The sequence below is a fragment of the Bufo bufo genome, chromosome 6, assembly GCF_905171765.1.
Source record: "Bufo bufo chromosome 6, aBufBuf1.1, whole genome shotgun sequence".
Taxonomy (NCBI): Eukaryota; Metazoa; Chordata; class Amphibia; order Anura; family Bufonidae; genus Bufo; species Bufo bufo.
The window spans coordinates 157,602,582-157,629,581 of NC_053394.1; the positions used below are offsets into that span (position 1 = coordinate 157,602,582).

Genomic DNA, 27,000 nt, shown 5'->3' on the forward strand with positions numbered 1-27,000 from the left:
GATAGGTCATCGCTTAGAAAAGGCTAGAAAACCCCCTTAAATGTAAGCTGAACAAATATTTACAGTGTAATAGATTAAACTTCACACATTGTAAGACAGGACCTTTACAGAAAACAGATAATCATAGAAGAATATTACAAATGGAATTCTCTCCCAAGGACAAAGCAGGATGATAGAAGAACAGTGTAGAGCCTATATCTTAAAATTTGTTTTAGGTATAGTAGCAAGTGTGCTCCCTCCATTTAAAATGATACTTGTATGGAGCTTGTAGTGTCCACAATTTCCACCATGTCATTCTTGTTAATGCAATTGTGTGGACGTCATGTCGGACATCATGAATAGAGTGAAAGGAAGAAAAGTTCATGGTGACAATTCTATCCACTGCTTTGAAACACAAGAAGGGTCTTTTCCTTCTTGGACCTTGTCTACAGTTGGCCCATGGTAAATATAATTTCAACAAATACAGCTACTTAATGAGAATGAATAACCTGATGACTTGAAAGTCTTGATTTGTTCCTGAAACTTTTTTTGCATACTGAACATGAAAATGGCCTCTCCCCTGTGTGAATTAACAGATGCTGATCAAGAATTGATTTCCGGCTAAAGCATTTCCCACATTCTGAACACGAATAGGGCCTCTCTCCTGTGTGAATTCTTTCATGTTTAACAAGATTTGATTTCTGGGTAAAACTTTTCCCACATTTTGAACATGCGAACGGCTTCTCTCCTGTGTGTATTCTCTGATGAATACTGAGTTTGACTTTTCTAATAAAACATTTCCCACATTCAGAACAAGAAAATGGCTTCTCTCCAGTGTGAATTCGCCCATGTTCTACAAGATCTGATTTTTGTGTAAAACATTTCCCACATTCAAAACATGGAAATGGTTTCTCCCCTGTATGACTTCTCTGATGATCCCTGAGTTTAGCTTTTGTAATAAAATACTTCCCACATTCAGAACATGAAAATGGTTTCTCTCCTGTGTGACTTCTCTGATGATCCCTGAGTTTGGCTTTAGTAATAAAACATTTCTCACATTCTGAACATGGATATGGCTTCTCCCCTGAGTGAAATCTCTGATGTTTAACAAGAGATGATTTCTGGGTAAAACATTTTGCACATTCAGAACATGAATACGGTTTCTCCCCTGTATGGATTCTCTGATGCTCAACAAGAGAAGGCTTCTGTGTAAAACATTTCCCACATTTAGAACATGCAAATGGTTTCTCTCCAGTGTGAATTATCCTATGTCTAGAAAGAAATGATTTCCGAGTAAAACATTTCCCACATTCTGAACATGTAAACAACTTTTCTCCTGTGTGACTTTTCTCATGTTGATCCAGGCCTGATTTACGGGTAAAACATTTCCCACATTCTGAACAAGAGTATGGCTTCTCCCCTGTGTGAATTCTTCTATGTATAAAAAGATTTGAGTTTTTTGTAAACTGTTTTCCACATTCATCACACTGAAACATTTTACCACGTCTTTGACACGTACTGGTATGAAACTGTGATTGATGAGAAGAAAGTTCCTTGTGATAAGGGGGATTGTATGATAGTTCTGCACTGTGGAGTCCCAAATGCACATTAAGGTTAAGGAAGTTTTCTCCTGAAGAGTGCTGCATGGTATCTTTATCTTCTACTATATTATTTGGAATTACAAGGATGTGTTCCTCACGCATTTTACATCTATTACCTGTTAGGAAAAGAGATTTTCATTATTTTCAGTTTTTGCAAATCGCATATGAAACTAGAGAACCAACAAAACAATATGGCGCTCCAAAACATTAATTACTAAAAAATAACAGTAATCCACTCAGCTGTTGGAGATATGCTAAACAGGCACAACCTTGTGGCAGGATATATAGGAAAATAAAGGTGTCGGCTACAAATTTAGCTTATGTGAAATAGTGGTTTCTAATTAACACATTACAATCATTAGGACTGTATTTACAGGGGGAGAGGTGGGGGGCAGGGCCATCAGCCCTAGCACATTCACATAATTTGCTCCCTACTCCAGCTAGGAGGTGGAGTAGATTTCAGTCCAGGTGCACAGGCTGCCTTACGTGCATCCTCCAGTGCTGCAGGGGATATCAAATACTGGTGCAGAACGCCGGTAAATTGTAAAGTAAAATGCCTATCAATGCAGAAATAACACATTGTAATGCAATATAGTTAGCTTAACCAATACATTTGGATAGAAAATAATTCTCAATTTCTTTCATGTACAACAGTGCCAAATGTGTGTACATTATCTAACACCTAGCATTTTAGCATGGAGAACAAAGGTACAGTACTACTACACTCTAATGTTATCCCTTTGTAGAGGTGTATAGAATTAAAATGAGAACATTGAGGACAAAAAATGAATCCTTTGTTGTCCAGGATTTTATTATTGATAACCTATTGGCACCATTTTGGGATACTAAATGCTGAAGCCCCATTTCTCAAATCTGACGTGTCACTTTATCTGGTAATAACTTTGAAATGCTTTTACTTATCCAAGCAATTCCAAGACAGTTTTTTCTCGGCACATTGTCCTTCGATATGCTTTCCTTTGCAATTTTCTAAATTTGAATTTATCTGCTTTTAAGACAAAGTGATTCCTCTCAAAATAGTTAATTAACATTTGCCATATGTCTACTTTACGCTGGCTTTATTTCATAAATGTCATTTTATTTTTTAAGCCATTAGAAGGCTTAGAATTTTGAAAGCAATTTTTGAAATTTTCAAGGAATATTTTTGAATATTTTTCAAGGAATTGATCGAGGGGTGAAGTGAATGCTTTAACAGAATTTAGAAACACTTGGCTGTGAAAATGAAAAATTATATTTTATTTCCAATAAAATGTTGCTTTAGCCCCAAATTTATAATTTTCACAAGGTGTAAGGAGAAAATGCACCCCACCATTTGTTATGCATTTTTTCCTGAATATAGCAACACCTCATATTTGGTCGCAAACTACTGTTTGGGGACACAGCAGTGTACGAAAGGAAGTAGCGACATCAGGATTTTCTAACATGCAATTTACTGAAATTATTTTTAGGGGCCATAACATTTTTATTTTTTTGTTGACAAAACTGTGTGAGGGCTTGTTTATGTGGGACAAGCTGTAAGGTTTTTTATACCATTTTGAGGTACAAATGATTTCTTGGTCTCTTTTTTCATACCATTTTTAGGAGGTGAGGTGGACAAAAATTTCAATTCTGTCAGTGTTTTTTATGGGGTTCCTCATGTGGTATATATGATATGATAGTTTTATTTTGTGGGTCGATACGGTTATTGCGATACAAAATGTATATCTTTTTTTTGTTTTACTACTCTTGCAGCATAAAATCACTTTTTTAAAATAAAAATAAGTTATATTTTGCATCGCCATATACTAACATCCGTAACATTTTTCTGCCAATGTAACTGTGTGAGGTTTTTTTGCGGGATAGACTGTAGTTTTTAATACAATTTTGGGAGATACATATGACTTTTTGATCACTTTTTATAAAATTTTTGGGGGGAGATGAGGTGACAAAAACAGTAATTTCATAATTGTTTTCGAATTATTTTATTTTTTAAGATCTATTTTATAGATCAGGTCATTACAAACCCAGCGATACCAATTATGTGTAGTTTATTTGATTTTTTTAGATTTTTTATCAATTATAAACGAGCTATATTTTTTCATAGAATTTTTTATTTCATATTTTTTTTATCCCACTTGAATCTTTAAAAATCAGTGGGTCTGATGGCTGTCCTATACTCTGTAATACTCATCTATTGCAGTGTACAGTACTTAGTTTTACACTGACATTTAGCCTCATCAGACCTGGCGTTCTGCCTTTGTAAGGCCTCCGGCTGCCAAGGCAGCCATCAAGACGCTGCCATCGCAGCGCGGCTGCCCAATGAGGCAGAGAGGATGCTCCCTCCCTCTGTTGACTTTTTATATCAGTGGTCAATACTGACAGCATTAGCGATCTCTTATCCTCATACAGTGAAGAAGATTGCTGCATGTTAGTGCAGCGGTCTCCTTCACTGAAATAGCAGCCGACTGTCGGGAAGTCGGCCCGTGTCAATCCAGCTTAAGAATTAGGGTACATTGTGGAACGGATGTGGACCCATTCTTTTCAATGGGGCGGCAAAAGATGCAGACAGCACACAGTGTGCTGTCCACATCCGTACTTCCATTCCACGGCCCCGCAAAACAGATAGAGCATGTCCTGTTCTTGTCCACAATTGCAGACAATAAAAGGGCTGGCCATGTGCATTTGCAAAATGTGGAATGCACATGGCAGGTATTTGTGTTTCCTGGATCCGCAATTTGCGGACAGCAAAACACATATGGTCGTGTGTACCCTTGGGTCCTTTATATTGGTTACAGACAGTATTTAAATTGGTTACAGCCAGTCTTAGCAAAATGAAAGCAATTGTGCTACATAGAGATGGACAAAATAAAGAAAAATAATTACTTATGAGCTGTATTGGCAAGCATCTAGACATATTTAGGTATTTATCTGTATTTTTCATAAACTTTGATAACCCCATTAAGGATTATTAGATATATAGCAAGTCCCTTGTACAAGACTGAAAATGTCTACAATGTGGAGTAGTTATTACTCACCTGTGCCAATATCTACTAGAATGTTCTCCTCAAACTGCTGATAAGCTTTCACATCTGTTTCTTCTTCTTTAACTTCAACTTTAATATTAGTCAAATCTTCTTCTTCCTGATTTGACATTTGTACAAATGACTATAATTCATCAGTCATATGGGAGAGTCTACTGTAAAATAAAAGACATACTACCTGGGGATCACATGTGAAATTGTGATTTTCTTTTGGGCAATTCTCTGGTGGATTTCTCTCACTGGGTCCATCTGTAGGAAGCACAGAGAGAGTGAATACATTATCTGTATGTAATGATCAACAGAGGGGTTTTTCTTGGTAAACCTCAAAACCTCTTCTATTCTACAGATTACCCCCATCCCCTTTCTCACTCTGAAAATTAGCCTTCATATACATCTCTTCATCTTCATCTATAACCTCAACTTTAATATTAAGCAGATCTTCATCCTAAACAGGGAACACAAAAACAAACAATTAAAAATCTCAGTGGTCTTGTTTTTCTCTGTTTAATGACATTGTAATAATTGAGAAAGCTTCAGCTCTATCTACCTGGTGATTCTGAAGGACATGGTAATTTTCCTTTGGAAAATCCAGGGAAAACACAGGACATTTTGCTGGTAGATTTGGTTGACAGGGTCCATCTGTAGGAAACACACAGTGGGTAAATACATTTTTTAGATTTGATGATTACATTATATATAACTGATAGATTAGTTATCTAACCTAGCCAACGTATTAATAAATATTTAATAATTTTAATAAGATTTTTTAAAAATAATATTTAATAAGAATTTTAATAATTATTCAGTCATATAAATATTAATAGTCATATGTGAATATTTTTGCGTTTTGAGCACTTTCCACTAGTTTTTGAAAATTTTTGAAAGGCAGTGAATATGTAAACTGATGTTGGATAATAAGTCTAGCCTCCTGGTTAACCTTCCAGTTCATCCAAAATCTTTTTGGTGGAACTGAATTTTACGTTCTTCTATACACACATCATTGGACATGCTGGAACATCAAAGGGTCTTCCACAAATCGTTACTACAAAGTTGGGAGTAAAGAAGAGTAAATCTGCAAAGATTTGCTTTGCCAGTTTTACCATCAGTCATTTTATGCAAAAGATCTAATTAATGAATCTTCTCCATGTTTTTGCAAACTGCCAAAATAACTCATTTTTATTAAACGTGTTGTTCTTCAAATTATTACATAAGTGCATTAGCATGGGGGGGGGGCACGTTCGAGCCCATCACAGTACCTCATTCCTGCAAAAAGTATGTGTCACCGAACAAAAAGTAATTCTCAATACTAGACGCAAAAGATCCAGACAAAAATCACATAGTACCTGAGAATAATCACTAGTATGACCAATAGAGGTATATGATGACCAATAGAGGTATATAAGCTGACTCCATCAATGGTTACCAGCCTGTAGTCAATAGGGGCTGTATCTATTTCCCTAATTGTTTTTAAAAAATCAGATGTGTCTAATAGGAAGTAAGGTGTTTCCTTCACCAGTGGAGTCAGTACCTTCTACAATAATACAGCTTTAATCAATTTGGATCCCCCCTTATCTGCCGGTCTAACAATAAGTGCGTATAGCCATTCTCTCTTGTATATTTATATTATGGGTCATTTTCAATTCCCCCTTTTTAATGGAGTCCATGAAGATCTGCATTTCTTAAGTAACAATTTGAACAAAAGTTTCCACTGGATGATGACTTTGTTGGGGGAGAAAAGTACTTTTCCTTCCCTCGGTAGTATTAGTATTCTCCGGATGGTAAATTCAGAGTTTCTCCCCCAGCAAAATGGGCTTTTAATCGTTGTGAATCCATCTCCATCTGGAAACTGTCAAACTGACAGGTAGGACTAAATGAAAGGCCCTTCTCCAATATGCTTATCTGTGTGGGGTTTCAGTTCTTAAACAATAAATTAATGACTAGGGAAGGGCCCGTACCTGAGAGCGTGTCTGCATGTTCCTTGTCGTCCCCAACACTCTATATCAAAGTTGAGATATCAAGTTATCAAGCAAATCAAGACACCAATGAGACGAGGTGATATAAAAAAACTTTTACTTAACCCCTTAAGGACTCAGCCCTATTTCACCCTAAGGACTTGGTCATTTTTTGAATATCTGACCAGTGTCACTTTGTGTGAATAACTTTAAAACGCCTTTACTTACCCAGGCCGTTCTGAGATTGTTTTTTCGTCACATATTGTACTTCATGACACTGCTAAAATTGGGTCAAAAAAGTAATTTTTTTTGCATTAAAAAAATACCAAATTTACCAAAAATTTGGAAAAATTTTCAAATTTCAAAGTTTCAGTTTCTCTACTTCTGTAATACATAGTAATACCCCCAAAAATTGTGATGACTTTACATTCCCCATATGTCTAGTTCATGTTTGTATCATTTTGGGAATGCCATTTTATTTTTTGGGGATGTTAAATAGCTTAGAAGTTTGGAAGCAAATTTTGAAATTTTTCTGAAATTTTCCAAATCCCACTTTTTATGGACCAGTCCAGGTCTGAAATCACTTTGTGAGGCTTACGTAATAGAAACCACCCAAAAATTACCCCATTTTAGAAACTACACCCCTCAAGGTATTCAAAACGGATTTTACAAACTTGGTTAACCCTTTAGGTCTTCCACAAGAGTTCATGGCAAATGGACATAAAATTTAAGAATTTCGATTTTTTTGAAAATTTTCCAATATAATCCATTTTTTCCAGGAACAAAACAAGGGTTAACTGCCAAACAAAACTCAATATGGGTTGTCCCGATTCTGTAGTTTGCAGAAACACATCATATGTGGTCCTAAACTACTGTTTGGCCAAACGGGAGGACATAGTAGGAGGGGAACGCCATATGGGTTTGGAAGGCAGATTTTGCAGGACTGGTTTTGTTTATACCATGTCCCATTTCAAGCCCCCCGTTGCACCCCAGAATAGAAATTCCAAAAAAGTGACTCCATCTAAGAAAGTACACCCAAGGTATTCAAAACTGGGTTTACAAACTTTGTTATCCCTTTAGGTGTTCCACAAGAGTTAATGGCAGATGGAGAAACAATTTTGGAATTTCTATTTTTTGGAAAGTTTTCCATTTTAACCCTTACTTTATTACTGGAAAAAATGTGTTAACAGCCAAACAAAACTCAATATGGGTTGCCCTGATTCTGTAGTTTGCAGAAACACCCCATATGTGGTCGTAAACTACTGTTTGGCTAAACGGCAGGACATAGAAGAAGGGGAACGCCATATGGTTTTTGGAAGGCAGATTTAGCTGTACTGGTTTATTTACACCATGTACCCTTTCAAGCCCCCTGCAGCACCCCTAGAGTAGAAACTCCATAAAGGTGACCCCATCTAGGAAACTACGGGATAAGGTGGTTGCTGTTTTGGGACTATTTTAGGGTAAATATGATTTTTGGTTGCTCTATATTACACTTTTTTGAGGCAAGGTAACAAACAATTTTAATTCTAAAATAGTTTCTACATTCGCCATTAAGTTTTGTGAAACACCTAAAGGGTTAACAAAGTTTGTAAAGTAACTTTTGAATACCTTGAGGGGTGTAGTTTCTTAGATGGGGTCACTTTTTTGGAGTTTCTAATCTAGGCTACATCGGGGGGCTTCTAATGGGACATGGTGTAAATAAACCAGTCCATGAAAATCTGCCTTCCAGAAACCTTATGGCGTTTCCTTTGTTCTATGCCCTGCTGTGTGGCTATATAGCCATTTACGACCACATATGGGGTGTTTCTGCAAACTACAGAATCAGGGCAATAAATATTTTGTTTTGTTTGGCTGTTAACCCTTGCTTTATTACCGGAAAAAAAGGATTCAAATGGAAATTTTGCCCAAAAATTAGTGTTTTGGCACAGTTTTTATTTTATATTTTTAACGCTGTTCATCCGAGGGGTTTGGTCAAATGTTATTTTTATAGGGCAGATTCTTACGGACGCGGTGATACCTAATATGTCTACATTTTAAAATTTATTTAGATTTTACACTATATTATCATTTTAGGAACAAAAAAATAATAATTTTAGTATCTCCATAGCCTGGGAGCTACAGTTTTTTTTTTTGTTGGGCGACTAATGTAGGGGCTCATTTTTTGCGGGATGAGATGGCGGTTTGATTTGCACTATTTGGGGGTGCATATGTCTTTTTAATGGCTTGTTATTACACTTTTTGGGATCCAAGGTGACAATAAAAATAGCTTTTTTTGACATAGTTTTTATTAGATTTTTTTGACGGCGTTTATCGAGGGGCTAGTTTATGGGGTATTTTTATAGAGAAGATTTTTACGGACGCGGCGATGCCCAATATGTATGGCTCTCAGAGACACTAAGCAGGCATCCTCAAACTGCGGCCCTCCAGATGTTGTAAAACTACAATTCCTACCATGCCCTGCTGATAGCTGTAGGTTGTCTGGGCATGCTGGGAGTTGTAGTTTTACAACATCTGGAGGGCCGCAGTTTGAGGATGCCTGCACTAAAACTAATATTTTTTTGGGGGAAAAAATTGTTTCCGTGTCTCCAAAGTCTGAGAGCCATAGTTTTTTATGTTCTCTAGAGGACTGTTGGGGATTATAAAAATGTTGTACTCCATGGAAGTGTGATACTCCCTGAAGCAATCGATAACGCAGAGGCCCGGATGATCGGGGCAAGTGTCACATTGAGTGGTGGTGTCCTTCCGTATCCCCCTCTTGTGACACACTCTGCATATTTTTTGGGTTCGTCCCTTCTTTCCAGTATGGGGGACCACACCTGGAAAATGTTGGCCAGGGACGATCCGGGCGCCTCCAATTCCCGAGGTACTCCGGCCTGCTCTTTCCCGGTCTGAAAAAATCTGGTCCTTGAGGACTGCCTCATAGAATTGGAGGAATGTCCCTGTGCTGCCAGCGCTTTGGGATGGTACAAAAGCGTTGTACAAGGCAACCTGTACCAAGTAGACCGCAACTTTTTTGTACCATGCCCGGTTTTGCGCATGGCATTATATGGCTTGAGGACTTGATCAGAGAGATCAACTCCTCCCATATACAGATTGTAGTCGACGATACAATCGGGCTTGAGGACTGTTGCCGCGGTACCTCGCACAGAGACGGGGGTGGTGCTGTTACCGTGTATTGTGGACAGTATAAGAACATCCCTCTTGTCCTTATACCTGACCAGCCACAGGTTTCCACTGGTAAGGGCACGGGTCTCACCCCTGGGGATAGGTACCTGGAGGGGGTGGGCAGGGAGGCCGCGCAGATTTTTCCGCATGGTCTCACAAGCGGACGTGGATTTGGCGGCAAGGGACCTGAACAAGGGAATACTAGTATAAAAGTTATCCACGTACAAGTGGTAACCCTTATCTAGCAGTGGGTACATAAGGTCCCACACGAGTTTCCCGCTAACACCCAGAGTGGGGGGACATTCTGGGGGTTCAATACGGGAATCTCGCCCCTCGTACACACGAAATTTGTAAGTGTACCCTGAGGTACTCTCACAAATTTTGTACATTTTCACGCCATACCTTGCCCGCTTAGTGGGAATGTATTGGCGGAAACTGAGTCTCCCCTTGGGACGTAGGCCTGCGCAAATTTGGCCCCAAAGTGATCGATGACCGGCCGTATCTTATACAGACGGTCATAGGCAGGATCACCTTGGGGGGGACATGCTGCATTATTTGCATAATGCAGGCATTTCCGGATGGCCTCAAACCGGGGGCGTGTCATGGCCGTACTGAAGAGTGGGGTCTGGTAGAGGACGTCCCCACTCCAGTATTGCCTGACACTCGGTTTTTGCACTAGACCCATGTGCAGCACGAGGCCCCAAAACGTCCTCATCTCGGCTGCACTGACCGGTGTCCAGCCACCGGGTGTAGCCAAAAAGGAGCCCGGGTGCTGAGCAACGAACTGTTGAGCAGGTTCGTCTGCTCCACCATAAGATTCATAAATGGGTCACTGAAAAAAAAAACTAAAAAAGTCCATTTCAGTGAAGCCTACTGTGGGAATCTGAATTCCTGGATTGTCAACAAAATCCAGAATCTCTGGCTCAAAATCCACTGGGGGACACCAGCTAAGTTCACCGGTAGGGGGCTCCGGTGGGCTTATTTGGTGGGCCGGGAAACCAGTACGAGCCCCAGGGCTGCTCATACTAGTGTGGGCCACAGGGTTCCTAGCATGTGGGGCCCCTGGCTCCGCCTGGGGGCTCATCGTCATCAGATGATGATGAGGAGGATGCAGATGACAAGAGGAACGTGGGGTCATCCTCATCCTCACTGGGGCTCTCGGAGTCGGAGAGCATATGGGCATATGCCTCCTCCACGAGAACATCCGGCGGGCCATGGGTATGTGTGTGTGCATGTGTGTGTGCGTGTAAAACTTTATTGTATGTGCGTGTGTGTGGGGGCACGGGTATTCACGTACTAAAAAGCTAAAGAAAAAAAAAATGGACAAGTGTTAGAAAAAAAAAAAAAAGTTCAAACTTGCTGATCAGCGGTACAACGCTGATCAGCGGTGGGGCGGACGATGTGCTAACAGTGGCTGGACGCTAAGAGTGCCGGCCACAGTCAGCGCACGCAAAAAAAAAAAAGTGGTGGTGGGGGGCAAGTGGCAGCACTCCTGGGTGGGTCTAGGGTCTCACAGCTAAGTGCTGTGGACCCCAACCACCAGAAACACTGAATCAGTTAAAGTTTTTTTTATTTTTCTTCCCCTAATTAACTCTTCCTTCTATCCCTGCCTAATCGTGCCTCTCCCTCACTGACCCTAACCTACCTGGAGGGTGATGGGTGCAGGAGGGTGATGGGTGCCGACGGGGGGGGGGTCACAGGAGCTGGTGCAGACCGGTCCTCAAAGTGCAGGAGCAGCAGCACGAAGAGGAGGGGAGAGAGGAGCGCCGGGAGTTTGAATCTCCCGCCTCTCTCCCCGCACCAATTAGCACAGAGGACAGCACCGCCGCCCCCAAATGCTCGGTGCTGTCCTCGGAGACCCGAATGGACCGGAAACGCAGCAAACCGCAGGTCTGAATTGACCTGCGGTTTGCTGCGATCGCCGATACGGGGGGGGTCACATGACCCCCCCGGCGTTGTGACAGGATGCCCGCTAAATGATTTCAGCGGACATCCTGTTCCTATTAACCCCCGCCGCAATCTAGTTTTAAAGTTATGACGTACCGGTACGTCATGGGTCCTTAAGGACTCGGGAAACATGCCGTACCGGTACGTCATAAGTCCTTAAGGGGTTAAGAGAGAGTCCTTCTGGATTCACACATTAAATACACATTATGCCAAAATTTCCCCACTGAAGGACAATAAAGGGATTTTGTTCTTCTTCTTCACCCCAAGGGACTGAATAGAGTGTGAAATTGTGCATGTGATTAGAGATACCTCTTTTATTGATACATTGTTTTGTTTAGTATTACACCAACAGATAATTATCTGACAAATTTCTGTCCAGTCAGACCAATAGTTGGTGTGTATAACAAAATATCTGTGTGTGTCATTGACCATGTGACCAATGATTGGTCCGAAAATTTGTCAAATAATCTATCAATACTCAGTGATGGATATATTTATAACCTCACTGTATCCTATGTCGAGGATTTGTTTACTTTTACTTTCACTTTCTGCTTTCTTGTAATTAGATACTCCTGCCCGCTCTGGGAGTCTGATGTCTGTCGTAGATGAGTTGTCATGATGTGTATAAAATATTTGCCTTTATCAGTTGAAAAAGGCTGGGACGGGCTGAAACGTGTCCTGTATTCTTTATTGAAACCGATGAAATAAAATCTACTAAGATCATATAGCAGCTGCTGGGAACTCTCTTCTCGACTCGACTCCAGGACCCCTCACGATCAGCTGTTAGAAGAGGCCAGGCACTCCATGAATGCAGCGGCCTCTCCCTCGGCCATGTGATGTCACTGTACACATGGCATAGTTACAACTCAGCCCCATTAATAGGGATAAGCTGCAATACCAAACACAGCCACTATACGATGTATGGAGCTGTAATCTGAAAGCTGCCGGGAGCCAGAGTTCCGGTGAGTGTAGCCGCTCCCTAAAACAGCTGATCGGTGGGGGGGTCCAAAGTCCTGAGGATAGGTCATCATTATCTTTACCCGGATAATTCCTACAAGTACACAGAGAAGCACTGGTCTAGATCAACATCCGCAACATCAGATAGCTCCTTCCTTTTCTTCTTCCTTCCTAAATCTCAACATTGACAAAACCAAATTTATAATTTTCCCCAATCCTAGAACCATCAATCACCATTAAAAGATTTGTGCAGGGTTTGCCTGAAGAGGCAAACGTGTACTAAGAAACTAAGAACGTAGCAGTATTAGATCATTATTTGAATTCATGGACAAACCTTTGAGTCTTTGAAGGGAAGATTTCATGACTGTGGACACAAGTGTGGATGCAATACAGATGATGTTATGAAGGCTTCAATATTGGCACCATTATCTAAGTACTTATGTTTGCCTTGAGCTGGCTAAAAAGTTAGCATGGTTAGGGCATCAACTTACCTTGTGATGTGAGGGTCTGGTGGTCCTCCATCATGATGTCCTTGTACAGATCCTTGTGTCCTTCTAAATACTCCCACTCCTCAATGGAGAAATGGACAGAGACATCCTGACACCTTATAGGAACCTGACACACACAATGATGGTCATCACCCACACACAGCGAGGCAGATCTACTAATCCTAATTTTTAGACAGTGTAAACTTAGACTAGACAGTTGTAAAGTGCACCAAATTTATCACAGTGGCTAACTTTAAACCACCTATTAGTTGGTCAGTATAGTTGGCATACTTAGCTCAATTCTGTCACTTTTTTGGTGTATATTGCCTCATCTTAAAGTGTTTGTCTCATCTTATACATCATTAATTTCTATGGAAGTGCTGAAAATAGCCAAGCACCGTGCTCAGCTATTTTTGGAAATCCCATTGAAATTAATGGGAAGCACAACGCACAATCTCGGCCACCGCTCCATTCGCTTCTACGGGGCAGTCCCAGTCTCTTTGCGGGCTCCATTTTGGAGATAGGTGCAGGTCCCAGAGGTGGGACCCGTGTCTATCAGACCACTTGGGGCATATCTTAGCGATATACCCCCAATGTATGAGATGACACAAACCCTTTAAGCGATTTTTAAACTTATAATTTGAAAGAAATTGTAAAAAAATGTTTCTTTTTACATTTTTATAAAAATTTCCTGGTAATATAAAGAGTTATTGTAAATTAAGTCTTAGGTTTTCATCATACAATACTATTAATTTTTATATATATCAATTTTAGCATACTTGTGATTAGGGTTGTAGCGGGTATCGATTTATCAATACCCAATTGATACTTTTGTACCGGCATCGATTAGATACTGGGATTTGATATTTACCGATACTAGGCTGCGCTACTTCACAGCCTAGTATCACAGAACATGGCACGCACTGCTCTCAGCACGCTTCATGTTCTCCTCAGCAGCACGGGGGAGAAGGAGTCTCTCCCTCCCCACTGTGCCACCAATGACGAGAGGGGAGGGGCTGTGGCCACTGCACCACTAATGATGATAACTCACCCATTAATACAAATACAGGAGGCGGGTGCCAGCGGCAGAATCATATAGCCGGCACCCGACCTCTATGACAGGGCGATGCGATCTGCCGCAGTTAACCCCTCAGGTGCGGCACCTGAGGGGTTAACTGCCGCGGATCAGAGCGCCCTGTCATAGAGGTCGGGTGCAGGCTATGTGATTCTGCCGCCAACACCCGCCTCCTGTATTTGTATTATAAGGTTACTTATCTTCATTGATGGCGCAGTGCGCCCCCCCCCCCCCTTCCCCCAGTACTAAAAACATTGGTTTATAATCATCAGTATTATAATCATTGGTGGCAGTGGCCACAGGGTCCCCTTTTCATTGTTGGTGTAGTGGCAGCTTCTGATCGGAGCCCCAGCGGTGTAATCCTGGGGCTCCGATCGGTTACCATCGCAGCCAGGGCGCTACTGAAGCCCTGGCTGTCATGGTAAGTTCCCTGCTGCTGTGTGCACAAAGCCCAGGGCAGCAGGGAGAGTGTGAAGTCCTATTCACCCTAATAGAGCTCTATCAGGGTGAACAGGACAAGGGATTAAAAGATCCTTGGCTCTAGCCCCTAAGTGGGCTAATAGTTATTAAATTAAAAGTAAAAAAAAAAAAAAACACCAAAATATTAAGTTTAAATCACCCCTTTTACCAATTTTACACATAAAACATATAAACAATTAATAAATAAACATATTACATATCGTCACACCCAAAAAAGTATTCTCCGATTGTGGGCATCTGACACTCGGCTTCCCAAGTGCTCAGCTGCTGGCTTAAACCCTCATCCTAAAATATACCATGGTTCTAAGGAACTGACCACCCACAGAAAATAGAAGGCAGATGGTCCTAGCATGCCCAGCTCACCTCTCCAGACAGCAACTCAATGATCTTGTTGGTGAGTTCTAGGATCTTCTGCCCATGGTCTCTGTTTTGTTTCAGTTAAGTAAGGTTGAGGCTCTGTGATGGGGCTCGGGGTCACATAGTCACCAAATATCTTCCTCTCTACTGTGTAATCCTGTGTATTAAGAGAGACACTGATAAATATTACTATAGAATTCTACTTAATAATAATAATGTATTATTTACCCCAATGGTAAAAGCCATCAAAATAATGCTGATGAAGAAAAAATGTTATCGATTCCTGAAAAAACAATAATAGTTTTATGTACTACCAAATGGTGCCAATGAAAACTACAGCAGTGTGTCAAGGGGTTTCCATATCAGCCTGGGTTCTAACATCGGCCTCCAGAGCTGCCATGTAGAAGCCCTTTCTTTGGCAGGCCATAAACAGGCTTGTTGTCAGTTTTACTGCATCCAACATAACACACTGCAATGTAGAAGTATTGCAGTACATTAAACACAGTAATAAAAACACAATGGCAAAAATTCATGTTGTTGTTCTACCAACATTACAAAAGTTCAAAAACATTGGTCAGAAAGCCATATGTAGCCCAAAATGGTAGCAATGAAAGCTACAACTTGTTCTGCAAAATTCATTCTTTCACATAGCTCAGTCAACTGAAAAATAAAAAGTTATGGCTCTAAGAATGCAGTGACACAAATAATGACATTTTTGAAAAAGGGTTTTTATTGTGCAAATGTAGTAGTTATTGATCCTAAAGTTAAAGGGGTTGGCCACTTTTTGGCTACTATTGACCAATGTCTTTGTAAGTTGACTATATGACCCCAACACCAGTATTATAACCATTATTATCATTGGTGGCACAGTGGCCACAGGCACCCCCCCCCCCACGACCATTGTTATATTCATTGGTGGCAGTGGCCACAGGGTCCCCTCCCCTCCTCCTCATTGGTGGCAGTGGCAGCTTCTGATCAGAACCCCAGCAGTGAAATCGCTGGGCTCCGATCGGTTACCATGGCAGCCAGGACGCTACTGAAGCCATCCATGGTAACATCCCTGCTGCTGTGTGCACTATGCACAGAGCAGCAGGGAGAGTGTGAAGTCCTATTCACCCAAATTGAGATCTATCAGGGTGAATAGGACAAGGGATGAAAAGATCCCAGGTTCTAGCCCCTACGGGGGGGAAATAGTTATTAAATAAAAAGTAAAAAAAAAAAAAGTAAAAAAAAACAAACAAACACCAGAGAGCCTGCTGGAATAAATGTTGTAGTTTTATTCCGGCAGCCTCTCGCCATGCGCTGCCGTACCTCCGCCGGAACTCCGCCACCGCCCCCATTATAGTCAATGGGGACGGAGCGGCAGTCCGGGGGCACACGTTCACTAGCGGCAGGACGGATCCGACAGGCCGTTCACCCGACGGAACAGTCTGCCGGAGGTCCGTGCCGCTAGTGTGAAAGTACCCTAAATCACCCCCTTTCCCAATTTTACATATGAAATATATAAACAATAAATAAACATATTACATATCGCCACGCCCAAAAAAGTGCAAATTCTTAAAATCTAAAAAAATATCTCCTATGCGGTAAACACCGTAACAGAAAAAAAAGAAATTAAAACTGCGCAATTTGCCATTTTTTAGTCACCTTGTCCCCCCAAAAATAGGATTGGACTGTTCGATTATGGGCCAGAGATTCCATAAAATGCGGCATGCACGGTGCTTTTTTGGTGTTTTATTTTTTTCGTGTAGTATCGAATGGTATCGAGTATCGCAATACTTTTTTATGGTATCGAAATCGAATAAAAATTTTGGTATCACAACAACCCTAGTGGGGATAGTTTATTTTAACCCATTTTGTGTCACATATAGACGAATATCGGTTTGAAACGCCCTTGTATACACTAATGTCTGAGGCTGGCAGCACCTGATCCCCAGTGCTGGGTCCCGGCTCGTTTGCTCCCCAGCTTCCGTTGCTTGTCTTGAGTCCCTTCATGAAAACTTCCTGTTTGACGCCGTTACAGCCAATAACTGACCACTGCTTCCCTTGCATTATGTTAAATGGTCATGTGATGCAAGAGGAGCAGATCTCCACTATGGCCAGTGATTGGCTGCAACGTCATCAAGATAAAAGTTTTCATGGAGAAACCCAAGACAAGCAGCCTAGGCCTGGAAGTGGATGAGCCAACCTAGGGATCAAGGAAGCATGATCAGCAACGCGAATCTGGCTAGTCTGAGAGTTCATAGAAATTAGTGCACAACCCCTCAAGATCAATAGGGTTAGAAGAACGAATAAAAAGGAGAGACAAATGGGCAACTACACAAGGTAAGACACGTCTTTTTAAAAAAAAAAATATACCATAATTATATGCATTTTAAATTTGGCGACTAAAAATGTTATTTGGCTCCTAAATTCTTCAGGTTAGGAGCCAATGGCTCCTTGATATTTATTTAAGTCTGGAGCACTGGATACGTGCAAAACGCCTGTACTATTAAAATATAAAAATAAATCCCATACTGTTAATGTCATAACAGGGGGAAAAAAATATAAATAGCCGTTTTTATCACTTTACCTCCCCAAAAAAATTGAAGAAAAAGTCATTAAAAAATTAATACACACCCAAAATGGAATTACACACATCTCAGTAGACATAACTATAAAAAAGTTAAAGGGGTCAGAATATAGCGATGAAAAGAAAAAAAATTTTTTTTTCAAAAGTTTTTATTTTTTTCAGTCTTAACCACCTCAGCCCCGAGTGCTTAAAGAGGACCTTTCACCGATTCTTACCCTATGAACTAACTATACAGATATGTAGAGCGGCGCCCGGGGATCTCACTGCACTTACTATTATCCCCGGGCGCCGCTCCGTTCTCCCGTTATGCCCTCCGGTATCTCCGCTCACTAAGTTATAGTAGGCGGAGATACCAGTCCCTAAGTTATGGTAGGCGGAGTCTGCCCTAGCGCTGGCCAATCGCAGCGCAGAGCTCACAGCCTGGGAGGTTATTTTCTCTCAGGCTGTGAGCTCTGCAATGCGATTGGCCAGCGCTAGGGCAGACTCCGCCTACCATAACTTAGGGAACGGAGATACCGGAGGACATAGCAGGAGAACGGAGCGGCGCCCGGGGATAATAGTAAGTGCAGAGAGATCCCCGGGCACCGCTCTACATGTCTGTATGCTTAGTTCATAGGGTAAGAATCGGTGAAAGGTCCTCTTTAAACACCCTGAATGACCAGGCCACTTTTTACACTTCTGACCTACACTACTTTCACCGTTTATTGCTCGGTCATGCAACTTACCACCCAAATGAATTTTACCTCCTTTTCTTCTCACTAATAGAGCTTTCATTTGGTGGTATTTCATTGCTGCTGACATTTTTACTTTTTTTGTTATTAATCGAAATTTAACGATTTTTTTGCAAAAAAATGACATTTTTCACTTTCAGTTGTAAAATTTTGCAAAAAAAAACGAGATCCATATATAAATTTTGCTCTAAATTTATTGTTCTACATGTCTTTGATAAAAAAAAAATGTTTGGGTAAAAAAAAAATGGTTTGGGTAAAAGTTATAGCGTTTACAAACTATGGTACAAAAATGTGAATTTCCGCTTTTTGAAGCAGCTCTGACTTTCTGAGCACCTGTCATGTTTCCTGAGGTTCTACAATGCCCAGACAGTACAAACACCCCACAAATGACCCCATTTCGGAAAGTACACACCCTAAGGTATTTGCTGATGGGCATAGTGAGTTCATAGAACTTTTTATTTTTTGTCACAAGTTAGCGGAAAATGATTTTTTTTTTTTTTTTTTTTTTCTTACAAAGTCTCATATTCCACTAACTTGTGACAAAAAATAAAAACTTCTATGAACTCACTATGCCCATCACGAAATACCTTGGGGTCTCTTCTTTCCAAAATGGGGTCACTTGTGGGGTGGTTATACTGCCCTGGCATTCTAGGGGCCCAAATGTGTGGTAAGTAGTTTGAAATCAAATTCTGTAAAAAATGACCTGTGAAATCCAAAAGGTGCTCTTTGGAATATGGGCCCCTTTGCCCACCTAGGCTGCAAAAAAGTGTCACACATCTGGTATCTCTGTATTCAGGAGAAGTTGAGGAATGTGTTTTGGGGTGTCATTTTACATATACCCTTGCTGGGTGAGAGAAATATCTTGGCAAAAGACAACTTTTCCCATTTTTTTATACAAAGTTGGCATTTGACCAAGATATTTCTCTCACCCAGCATGGGTATATGTAAAATGACACCCCAAAACACATTCCCCAACTTCTCCTGAGTACGGAGATACCAGATGTGTGACACTTTTTTGCAGCCTAGGTGGGCAAAGGGGCCCATATTCCAAAGAGCACCTTTCGGATTTCACAGGTCATTTTTTACAGAATTTGATTTCAAACTCCTTACCACACATTTGGGCACCTAGAATGCCAGGGCAGTATAACTACCCCACAAGTGACCCCATTTTGGAAAGAAGACACCCCAAGGTATTCCGTGAGGGGCATGGCAAGTTCCTAGAATTTTTTATTTTTTGTCACAAGTTAGTGGAAAATGATGATTTTTTTTTTTTTTTTTTTTTTTTTTTCATACAAAGTCTCATATTCCACTAACTTGTGACAAAAAATAAAAACTTCCATGAACTCACTATGCCCATCAGCGAATACCTTGGGGTCTCTTCTTTCCAAAATGGGGTCACTTGTGGGGTAGTTATACTGCCCTGGCATTCTAGGGGCCCAAATGTGTGGTAAGGAGTTTGAAATCAAATTCTGTAAAAAATTACCTGTGAAATCCGAAAGGTGCTCTTTGGAATATGGGCCCCTTTGCCCACCTAGGCTGCAAAAAAGTGTCACACATCTGGTATCTCTGTATTCAGGAGAAGTTGAGGAATGTGTTTTGGGGTGTCTTTTTACATATACCCATGCTGGGTGAGATAAATATCTTGGTCAAATGCCAACTTTGTATAAAAAAAATGGGAAAAGTTGTCTTTTGCCAAGATATTTCTCTCACCCAGCATGGGTATATGTAAAATGACACCCCAAAACACATTCCCCAACTTCTCCTGAGTACGGAGATACCAGATGTGTGACACTTTTTTGCAGCCTAGGTGGGCAAAGGGGCCCATATTCCAAAGAGCACCTTTCGGATTTCACAGGTCATTTTTTACAGAATTTGATTTCAAACTCCTTACCACACATTTGGGCCCCTAGAATGCCAGGGCAGTATAACTACCCCACAAGTGACCCCATTTTGGAAAGAAGAGACCCCAAGGTATTCGCTGATGGGCATAGTGAGTTCATGGAAGTTTTTATTTTTTGTCACAAGTTAGTGGAATATGAGACTTTGTATGAAAAAAAAAAAAAAAAAAAAAATCTGCATTTTCCACTAACTTGTGACAAAAAATAAAAAATTCTAGGAACTCGCCATGCCCCTCACGGAATACCTTGGGGTGTCTTCTTTCCAAAATGGGGTCACTTGTGGGGTAGTTATACTGCCCTGGCATTTTCCAGGGGCCCTAATGTGTGGTAAGTAGGTAAATGACCTGTGAAATCCTAAAGGTGCTCTTTGGAATATGGGCCCCTTTGCCCACCTAGGCTGCAAAAAAGTGTCACACATGTGGTATCGCCGTATTCAGGAGAAGTTGGGGAATGTGTTTTGGGGTGTCATTTTACATATACCCTTGCTGGGTGAGAGAAATATCTTGGCAAAAGACAACTTTTCCCATTTTTTTATACAAAGTTGGCATTTGACCAAGATATTTCTCTCACCCAGCATGGGTATATGTAAAATGACACCCCAAAACACATTCCCCAACTTCTCCTGAGTACGGCGATACCAGATGTGTGACACTTTTTTGCAGCCTAGATGCGCAAAGGTGCCCAAATTCCATTTAGGAGGGCATTTTTAGACATTTGGATACCAGACTTCTTCTCACGCTTTGGGGCCCCTAGAATGCCAGGGCAGTATAAATACCCCACATGTGACCCCATTTTGGAAAGAAGACACCCCAAGGTATTCAATGAGGGGCATGGCGAGTTCATAGAAATTTTTTTTTTTTTGGCACAAGTTAGCGGAAATTGATATTTTTAATTTTTTTCTCACAAATTCTCCCGTTCCGCTAACTTGGGACAAAAATTTAAATCTTTCATGGACTCAATATGCCCCTCACGGAATACCTGGGGGTGTCTTCTTTCCGAAATGGGGTCACATGTGGGGTATTTATACTGCCCTGGCATTCTAGGGGCCCTAAAGCGTGAGAAGAAGTCTGGAATATAAATGTCTAAAAAATTTTACGCATTTGGATTCCGTGAGGGGTATGGGGAGTTCATGTGAGATTTAATTTTTTGACACAAGTTAGTGGAATATGAGACTTTGTAAGAAAAAAAAAAAATAATTCTGCTAACTTGGGCCAAAAAAATGTCTGAATGGAGCCTTACAGAGGGGTGATCAATGACAGGGGGGTGATCAATGACAGGGGGGTGATCAATGACAGGGGGGTGATCAGGGAGTCTATATGGGGTGATCACCACAGTCATTGATCACGCCCGTGTAAGGCTTCATTCAGACGTCCGTATGCGTTTTGCGGATCCGATCCATCTATCAGTGCATCCGTAAAAATCATGCGGACATCTGAATGGAGCTTTACAGGGGTGTGATCAATGACAGGGGTGTAATCAATGACAGGGGGGTGATCAGGGAGTCTATATGGGGTGATAACCACAGTCATTGATCATGCCCCTGTAAGGCTTCATTCAGACGTCCGGATGCGTTTTGCGGATCCGATCCATCTATCAGTGCATCTGTAAAAATCATGCGGACATCTGAATGGAGCTTTACAGGGGTGTGATCAATGACAGGGGTGTAATCAATGACAGGGGGGTGATCAGGGAGTCTATATGGGGTGATAACCACAGTCATTGATCATGCCCCTGTAAGGCTTCATTCAGACGTCCGGATGCGTTTTGCGGATCCGATCCATCTATCAGTGCATCCGTAAAAATCATGCGGACATCTGAATGGAGCTTTACAGGGGGGTAATCAATGACAGGGGGGTAATCAATGACAGGGGGGTGATCAGGGAGTCTATATGGGGTGATCACCACAGTCATTGATCACGCCCCTGTAAGGCTTCATTCAGACGTCCGGATGCGTTTTGCGGATCCGATCCATCTATCAGTGGATCCGTAAAAATGATGCGGACGTCTGAATGGAGCTTTACAGGGGGTTGATCAATGACAGGGGTGTAATCAGTGACAGGGGGGTGATCAGGGAGTCTATATGGGGTGATAACCACAGTCAGTGATCACGCCCCTGTAAGGCTTCATTCAGACGTCCGGATGCGTTTTGCGGATCCGATCCATCTATCAGTGCATCCGTAAAAATCATGCGGACGTCTGAATGGAGCTTTACAGGGGGGGTAATCAATGACAGGGGGGTAATCAATGACAGGGGGGTGATCAGGGAGTCTATATGGGGTGATCACCACAGTCATTGATCACGCCCCTGTAAGGCTTCATTCAGACGTCCGGATGCGTTTTGCGGATCCGATCCATCTATCAGTGCATCCGTAAAAATCATGCGGACATCTGAATGGAGCTTTACAGGGGTGTGATCAATGACAGGGGTGTAATCAATGACAGGGGGGTGATCAGGGAGTCTATATGGGGTGATCACCACAGTCATTGATCATGCCCCTGTAAGGCTTCATTCAGACGTCCGGATGCGTTTTGCGGATCCGATCCATCTATCAGTGCATCCGTAAAAATCATGCGGACATCTGAATGGAGCTTTACAGGGGGGTAATCAATGACAGGGGGGTGATCAGGGAGTCTATATGGGGTGATAACCACAGTCATTGATCACGCCCCTGTAAGGCTTCATTCAGACGTCCGGATGCGTTTTGCGGATCCGATCCATCTATCAGTGCATCCGTAAAAATCATGCGGACGTCTGAATGGAGCTTTACAGGGGGGGGTAATCAATGACAGGGGGGTAATCAATGACAGGGGGGTGATCAGGGAGTCTATATGGGGTGATCACCACAGTCATTGATCACGCCCCTGTAAGGCTTCATTCAGACGTCCGGATGCGTTTTGCGGATCCGATCCATCTATCAGTGGATCCGTAAAAATCATGCGGACGTCTGAATGGAGCTTTACAGGGGGTTGATCAATGACAGGGGTGTAATCAGTGACAGGGGGGTGATCAGGGAGTCTATATGGGGTGATAACCACAGTCAGTGATCACGCCCCTGTAAGGCTTCATTCAGACGTCCGTATGCGTTTTGCGGATCCGATCCATCTATCAGTGCATCCGTAAAAATCATGCGGACATCTGAATGGAGCTTTACAGGGGTGTGATCAATGACAGGGGTGTAATCAATGACAGGGGGGTGATCAGGGAGTCTATATGGGGTGATCACCACAGTCATTGATCATGCCCCTGTAAGGCTTCATTCAGACGTCCGGATGCGTTTTGCGGATCCGATCCATCTATCAGTGCATCCGTAAAAATCATGCGGACATCTGAATGGAGCTTTACAGGGGGGTGATCAGGGAGTCTATATGGGGTGATCACCACAGTCATTGATCATGCCCCTGTAAGGCTTCATTCAGACGTCCGGATGCGTTTTGCGGATCCGATCCATCTATCAGTGCATCCGTAAAAATCATGAGGACATCTGAATGGAGCTTTACAGGGGGGTGATCAATGACAGGGGTGTAATCAATGACAGGGGGGTGATCAGGGAGTCTATATGGGGTGATCACCACAGTCATTGATCACGCCCCTGTAAGGCTTCATTCAGACGTCCGGATGCGTTTTGCGGATCCGATCCATCCATCAGTGGATCCGTAAAAATCATGCGGACGTCTGAATGGAGCTTTACAGGGGGTTGATCAATGACAGGGGGGTAATCAATGACAGGGGGGTGATCAGGGAGTCTATATGGGGTGATCAGGGGCTAATAAGGGGTTAATAAGTGACGGGGGGGGTGTAGTGTAGTGTAGTGGTGCTTGGTGCTACTTTACTGAGCTACCTGTGTCCTCTGGTGGTCGATCCAAACAAAGGGGACCACCAGAGGACCAGGTAGCAGGTATATTAGACGCTGTTATCAAAACAGCGTCTAATATACCTGTTAGGGGTTAAAAAAAACACATCTCCAGCCTGCCAGCGAACGATCGCCGCTTGCAGGCTGGAGATCAACTCTCTTACCTTCCGTTCCTGTGAGCGCGCGCGCCTGTGTGCGCGCGTTCACAGGAAATCTCGCGTCTCGCGAGAGGACGCGCCGGCGCGTCCAGGAGGAATGAATCAACCACCTCCAGGACGCGTCTGTGCGTACAGCGGTCCGGAGGTGGTTAAAGGGGTTGTCCAAGTTGTTTTTATTGATGACCTATCCTCAGGATAGGTCATCGATATCAGGGTCCAGCACCCCCGTCGATCAGCTGGTTGAAGAGAAGGTGCGCCGTGCCAATGCTGCCTTCTCTTCCTTGTTTACCTGCTCGCCGTCGACATCACAGCAATAAGCAGGTGTAATTACTTCAATGGGACGGCTCGTTCCTATACACTTGAATACTACAGAGCTGTCCCATACAAGTGAATGGGACGGCTTCTTGTAATTACACCTGCTTACCGCTGTGATGTCGACGGCGAGCAGGTAAACAATGAAAGGAATGCTGCGCTCCCATGGCGCACGCCTTCTCTTCAAACAGCTGATCGGCGAGGGTGCCAGGTGTCGGACCCCCGCCAATCTGATATTGATGACCTCAGGATAGATCATCAATAAAAATAACGTAGACAACCCCTGTAAAACACAAGAAAAGTGATATAAATGTGGTATCGATGTAATCTTACTGACCTGGAGAATGAAGGGAGCAGGTCAGTATTACCGCACAGTGAACGCTGTAAAAACAAAACCCATAAACTGTGCGTTTTTTCCAGTTCCACCCCATTTTGAATCTTTTCCAGCTTCCCACTACATTCTATGCAATATTAAACGGTGCCATTAGAAAGTGCAACATGCCCTGCAAAAAACAAGCCCTCATATGGCTACGTGAACAGAAAAATAAAAAAAAGTTATGGCTCCGGGAAGGCAGAGAGGCGAAAATGAAAAAACCAAAAACGGAAAATCGCTTCATCAGGAAGGGGTTAAAGAAAAGTCAACAAGAAAAGTGGTGGCCATGCTCTTTAGGGGTAGTAAAGAACCAGAAACCAGGATCTTCTTTTTTTCTCAGAAATAGCGCCGCCCTGTTCCACGTCTTTGTCTGGTATTGCACAGTCAGAATGTACTGCAGAAAAGCAGATCCTTGTTTTTAATTCTTTACAACACCTGGCCTTCCTATATTATGTCGTGGTTTTGGGGGGGGGGGGGGGGGGGGGGGGATCAGGCTGGTGACGTTTCTACCCCTAAAAACAGGTAAAGCATTCTAGCATTCTGTCGCAGACAGTTAGCTCCTATGCGAGCATATTGTAGTAGGCTCTACTGTAAAAGTCACAGCTTTTAGAAAACGCTGGTAAATTCTACACTCTACAGGTCATACGTACCTGACCAGAACCTCATATGTACCTGCTCAATGCCGCAGGACCTGTGATGACGTCACCGTCATGTGGTCAATGCATAAGGAGGCGGAGTTCAGATGCTGAGAAGATACTAACAAGTGACTGCAGGACCTGTGATGGCGTCACCGTCATGTGGTCAGTGGATAAGGAGGCGGAGTTCAGCTGCTGAGAAGATACAAGCAAGTGACTGCAGGACCTGGGATGACGTCACGTGAGGGGCGGAGCCAGTCAGCTGTGAGAAGCTGCACTGTGATGGCTTCTATCACTTGTGGTTTGTACACTTGTATAGGTTGTCAGCAGCAAGTGGAAAGCAGGGGCATGCTGTGTGTAATCCGAGGAATGGGAAGATACTGTGGCTCTCAGCAAAGATTCCTTAAAATCTTTTTGCTTTATTAGCATCCATTTAACCATGAATACCTGAGTTTTTTGTTTGTTTGATTTTGGGGGTTTTTGGGGAGGGGGGGGGTTCATTTTTCTTCCCTGTCTTTACAGAGTCAGCTTTTTTATTTTTATTTTCACATAGCTGTATGAGGTCTTGCTTTTTGCAGGACAAATTGTACTTTCTAATACTACCATTCATACCATGTAGTGGGAAGCGGGGGGAAAAAATTCCGAATGGGGTAAAATTGGAAAAAATTGCAATTCCACCACAGTTTTATGGATTTTCTCCCTGCGGCGTTCCCTATGCGGTAGTTCATAGAACTCCAGTCCAAGCTCTATTTGTGGTTATCCTATGTTGGCAGGCCTCCATAGGATCCGCAGCTCTGATACGCTGGGTTTCTTCAGAGAGACTCAGCACATTAGAACGAAGGAGCAAACCTCCCCCCCCCCCCCCCCCATCGCTGCACGGGGGAGCCAAAACCTAACCTAAAATGGTCTTTCGCCATTTAGATGTCATGGTCATGCTTGAACACAGCATCTAAAGGACTAAATGCCTGAGAACAGCATTGTTGGCGGTTGCAGACATTAAAGGGTTTCTGTCACCCCACAAAACTCTTTTTTTTTTTTTTGGATAGTTAGATTCCTTATAGGGCGATATAGGAGAATATAATAGTCTTACTTACTTTCATGCGGCCGATTCTTTATAAAACAAAGTTTTATAATATGTAAATGAGGGCTCTACCAGCAAGTAGGGCGTCTACTTGCTGGTAGCCGCAGCAGCAATCCGCCCCCTCGCTGTGTTGATTGACAGGGCCAGCCGGGATCTCCTCCTCCGGCCGGCCCTGTCAGTAATTCAAAAATCGCGCGCCTCTGGTCATTCGGCGCAGGCGCTCTGAGATGAGGAGGCTCGTCTCCTCAGCACTCCCTCAGTGCGCCTGCGCCGATGACGTCTTCTCTTTCGGTGACGTCATCGGCGCAGGCGCACTGAGGAGACGAGCCTCCTCATCTCAGAGCGCCTGC

At 42.6% G+C, this 27,000-nt stretch overlaps 2 protein-coding genes across 5 annotated transcripts in view; both read right to left on the bottom strand.

Moving 5' to 3' along the window:
• LOC121005375 (oocyte zinc finger protein XlCOF6-like) overlaps positions 1 to 27,000 on the bottom strand; it is a 916,661-nt gene that overhangs the window by 586,606 nt on the left and 303,055 nt on the right. The window lies entirely within an intron of this gene.
• LOC121005395 (gastrula zinc finger protein XlCGF26.1-like) lies at positions 43 to 25,702 on the bottom strand. 2 transcript variants are annotated; one of them, XM_040438129.1, is made up of 9 exons: positions 25,585 to 25,631; positions 24,899 to 24,942; positions 15,046 to 15,196; positions 13,131 to 13,254; positions 5,166 to 5,257; positions 4,988 to 5,063; positions 4,797 to 4,867; positions 4,613 to 4,718; positions 43 to 1,696 (listed from the first exon to the last, which is right to left on the bottom strand). In XM_040438129.1, exons 4-9 carry the CDS (start codon positions 13,162 to 13,164, stop codon positions 471 to 473), a joined length of 1,605 nt encoding a protein of 534 aa, XP_040294063.1. In that variant the 5' UTR covers positions 13,165 to 13,254; positions 15,046 to 15,196; positions 24,899 to 24,942; positions 25,585 to 25,631; the 3' UTR covers positions 43 to 470. The 2 variants fall into 2 exon arrangements, with proteins under 2 accessions (XP_040294063.1, XP_040294062.1); XM_040438128.1 differs by lacking the exon at positions 24,899 to 24,942 and having other exon boundaries at positions 25,585 to 25,702.

Bases quoted from the DNA above. Each gene is read 5' to 3' on its own strand.
- LOC121005395 (XM_040438128.1), bottom strand. From the start codon at position 13,164: ATGATGGAGGACCACCAGACCCTCACATCACAAG. The intron at 5,064-5,165 runs GTAGATAGAGCT...TTCCCTGTTTAG, and splicing joins ATGTCCTTCAGAATCACCAG to GATGAAGATCTGCTTAATAT. The intron at 1,697-4,612 runs GTGAGTAATAAC...TTTTCCTAACAG, and splicing joins TCTAGTAGATATTGGCACAG to GTAATAGATGTAAAATGCGT.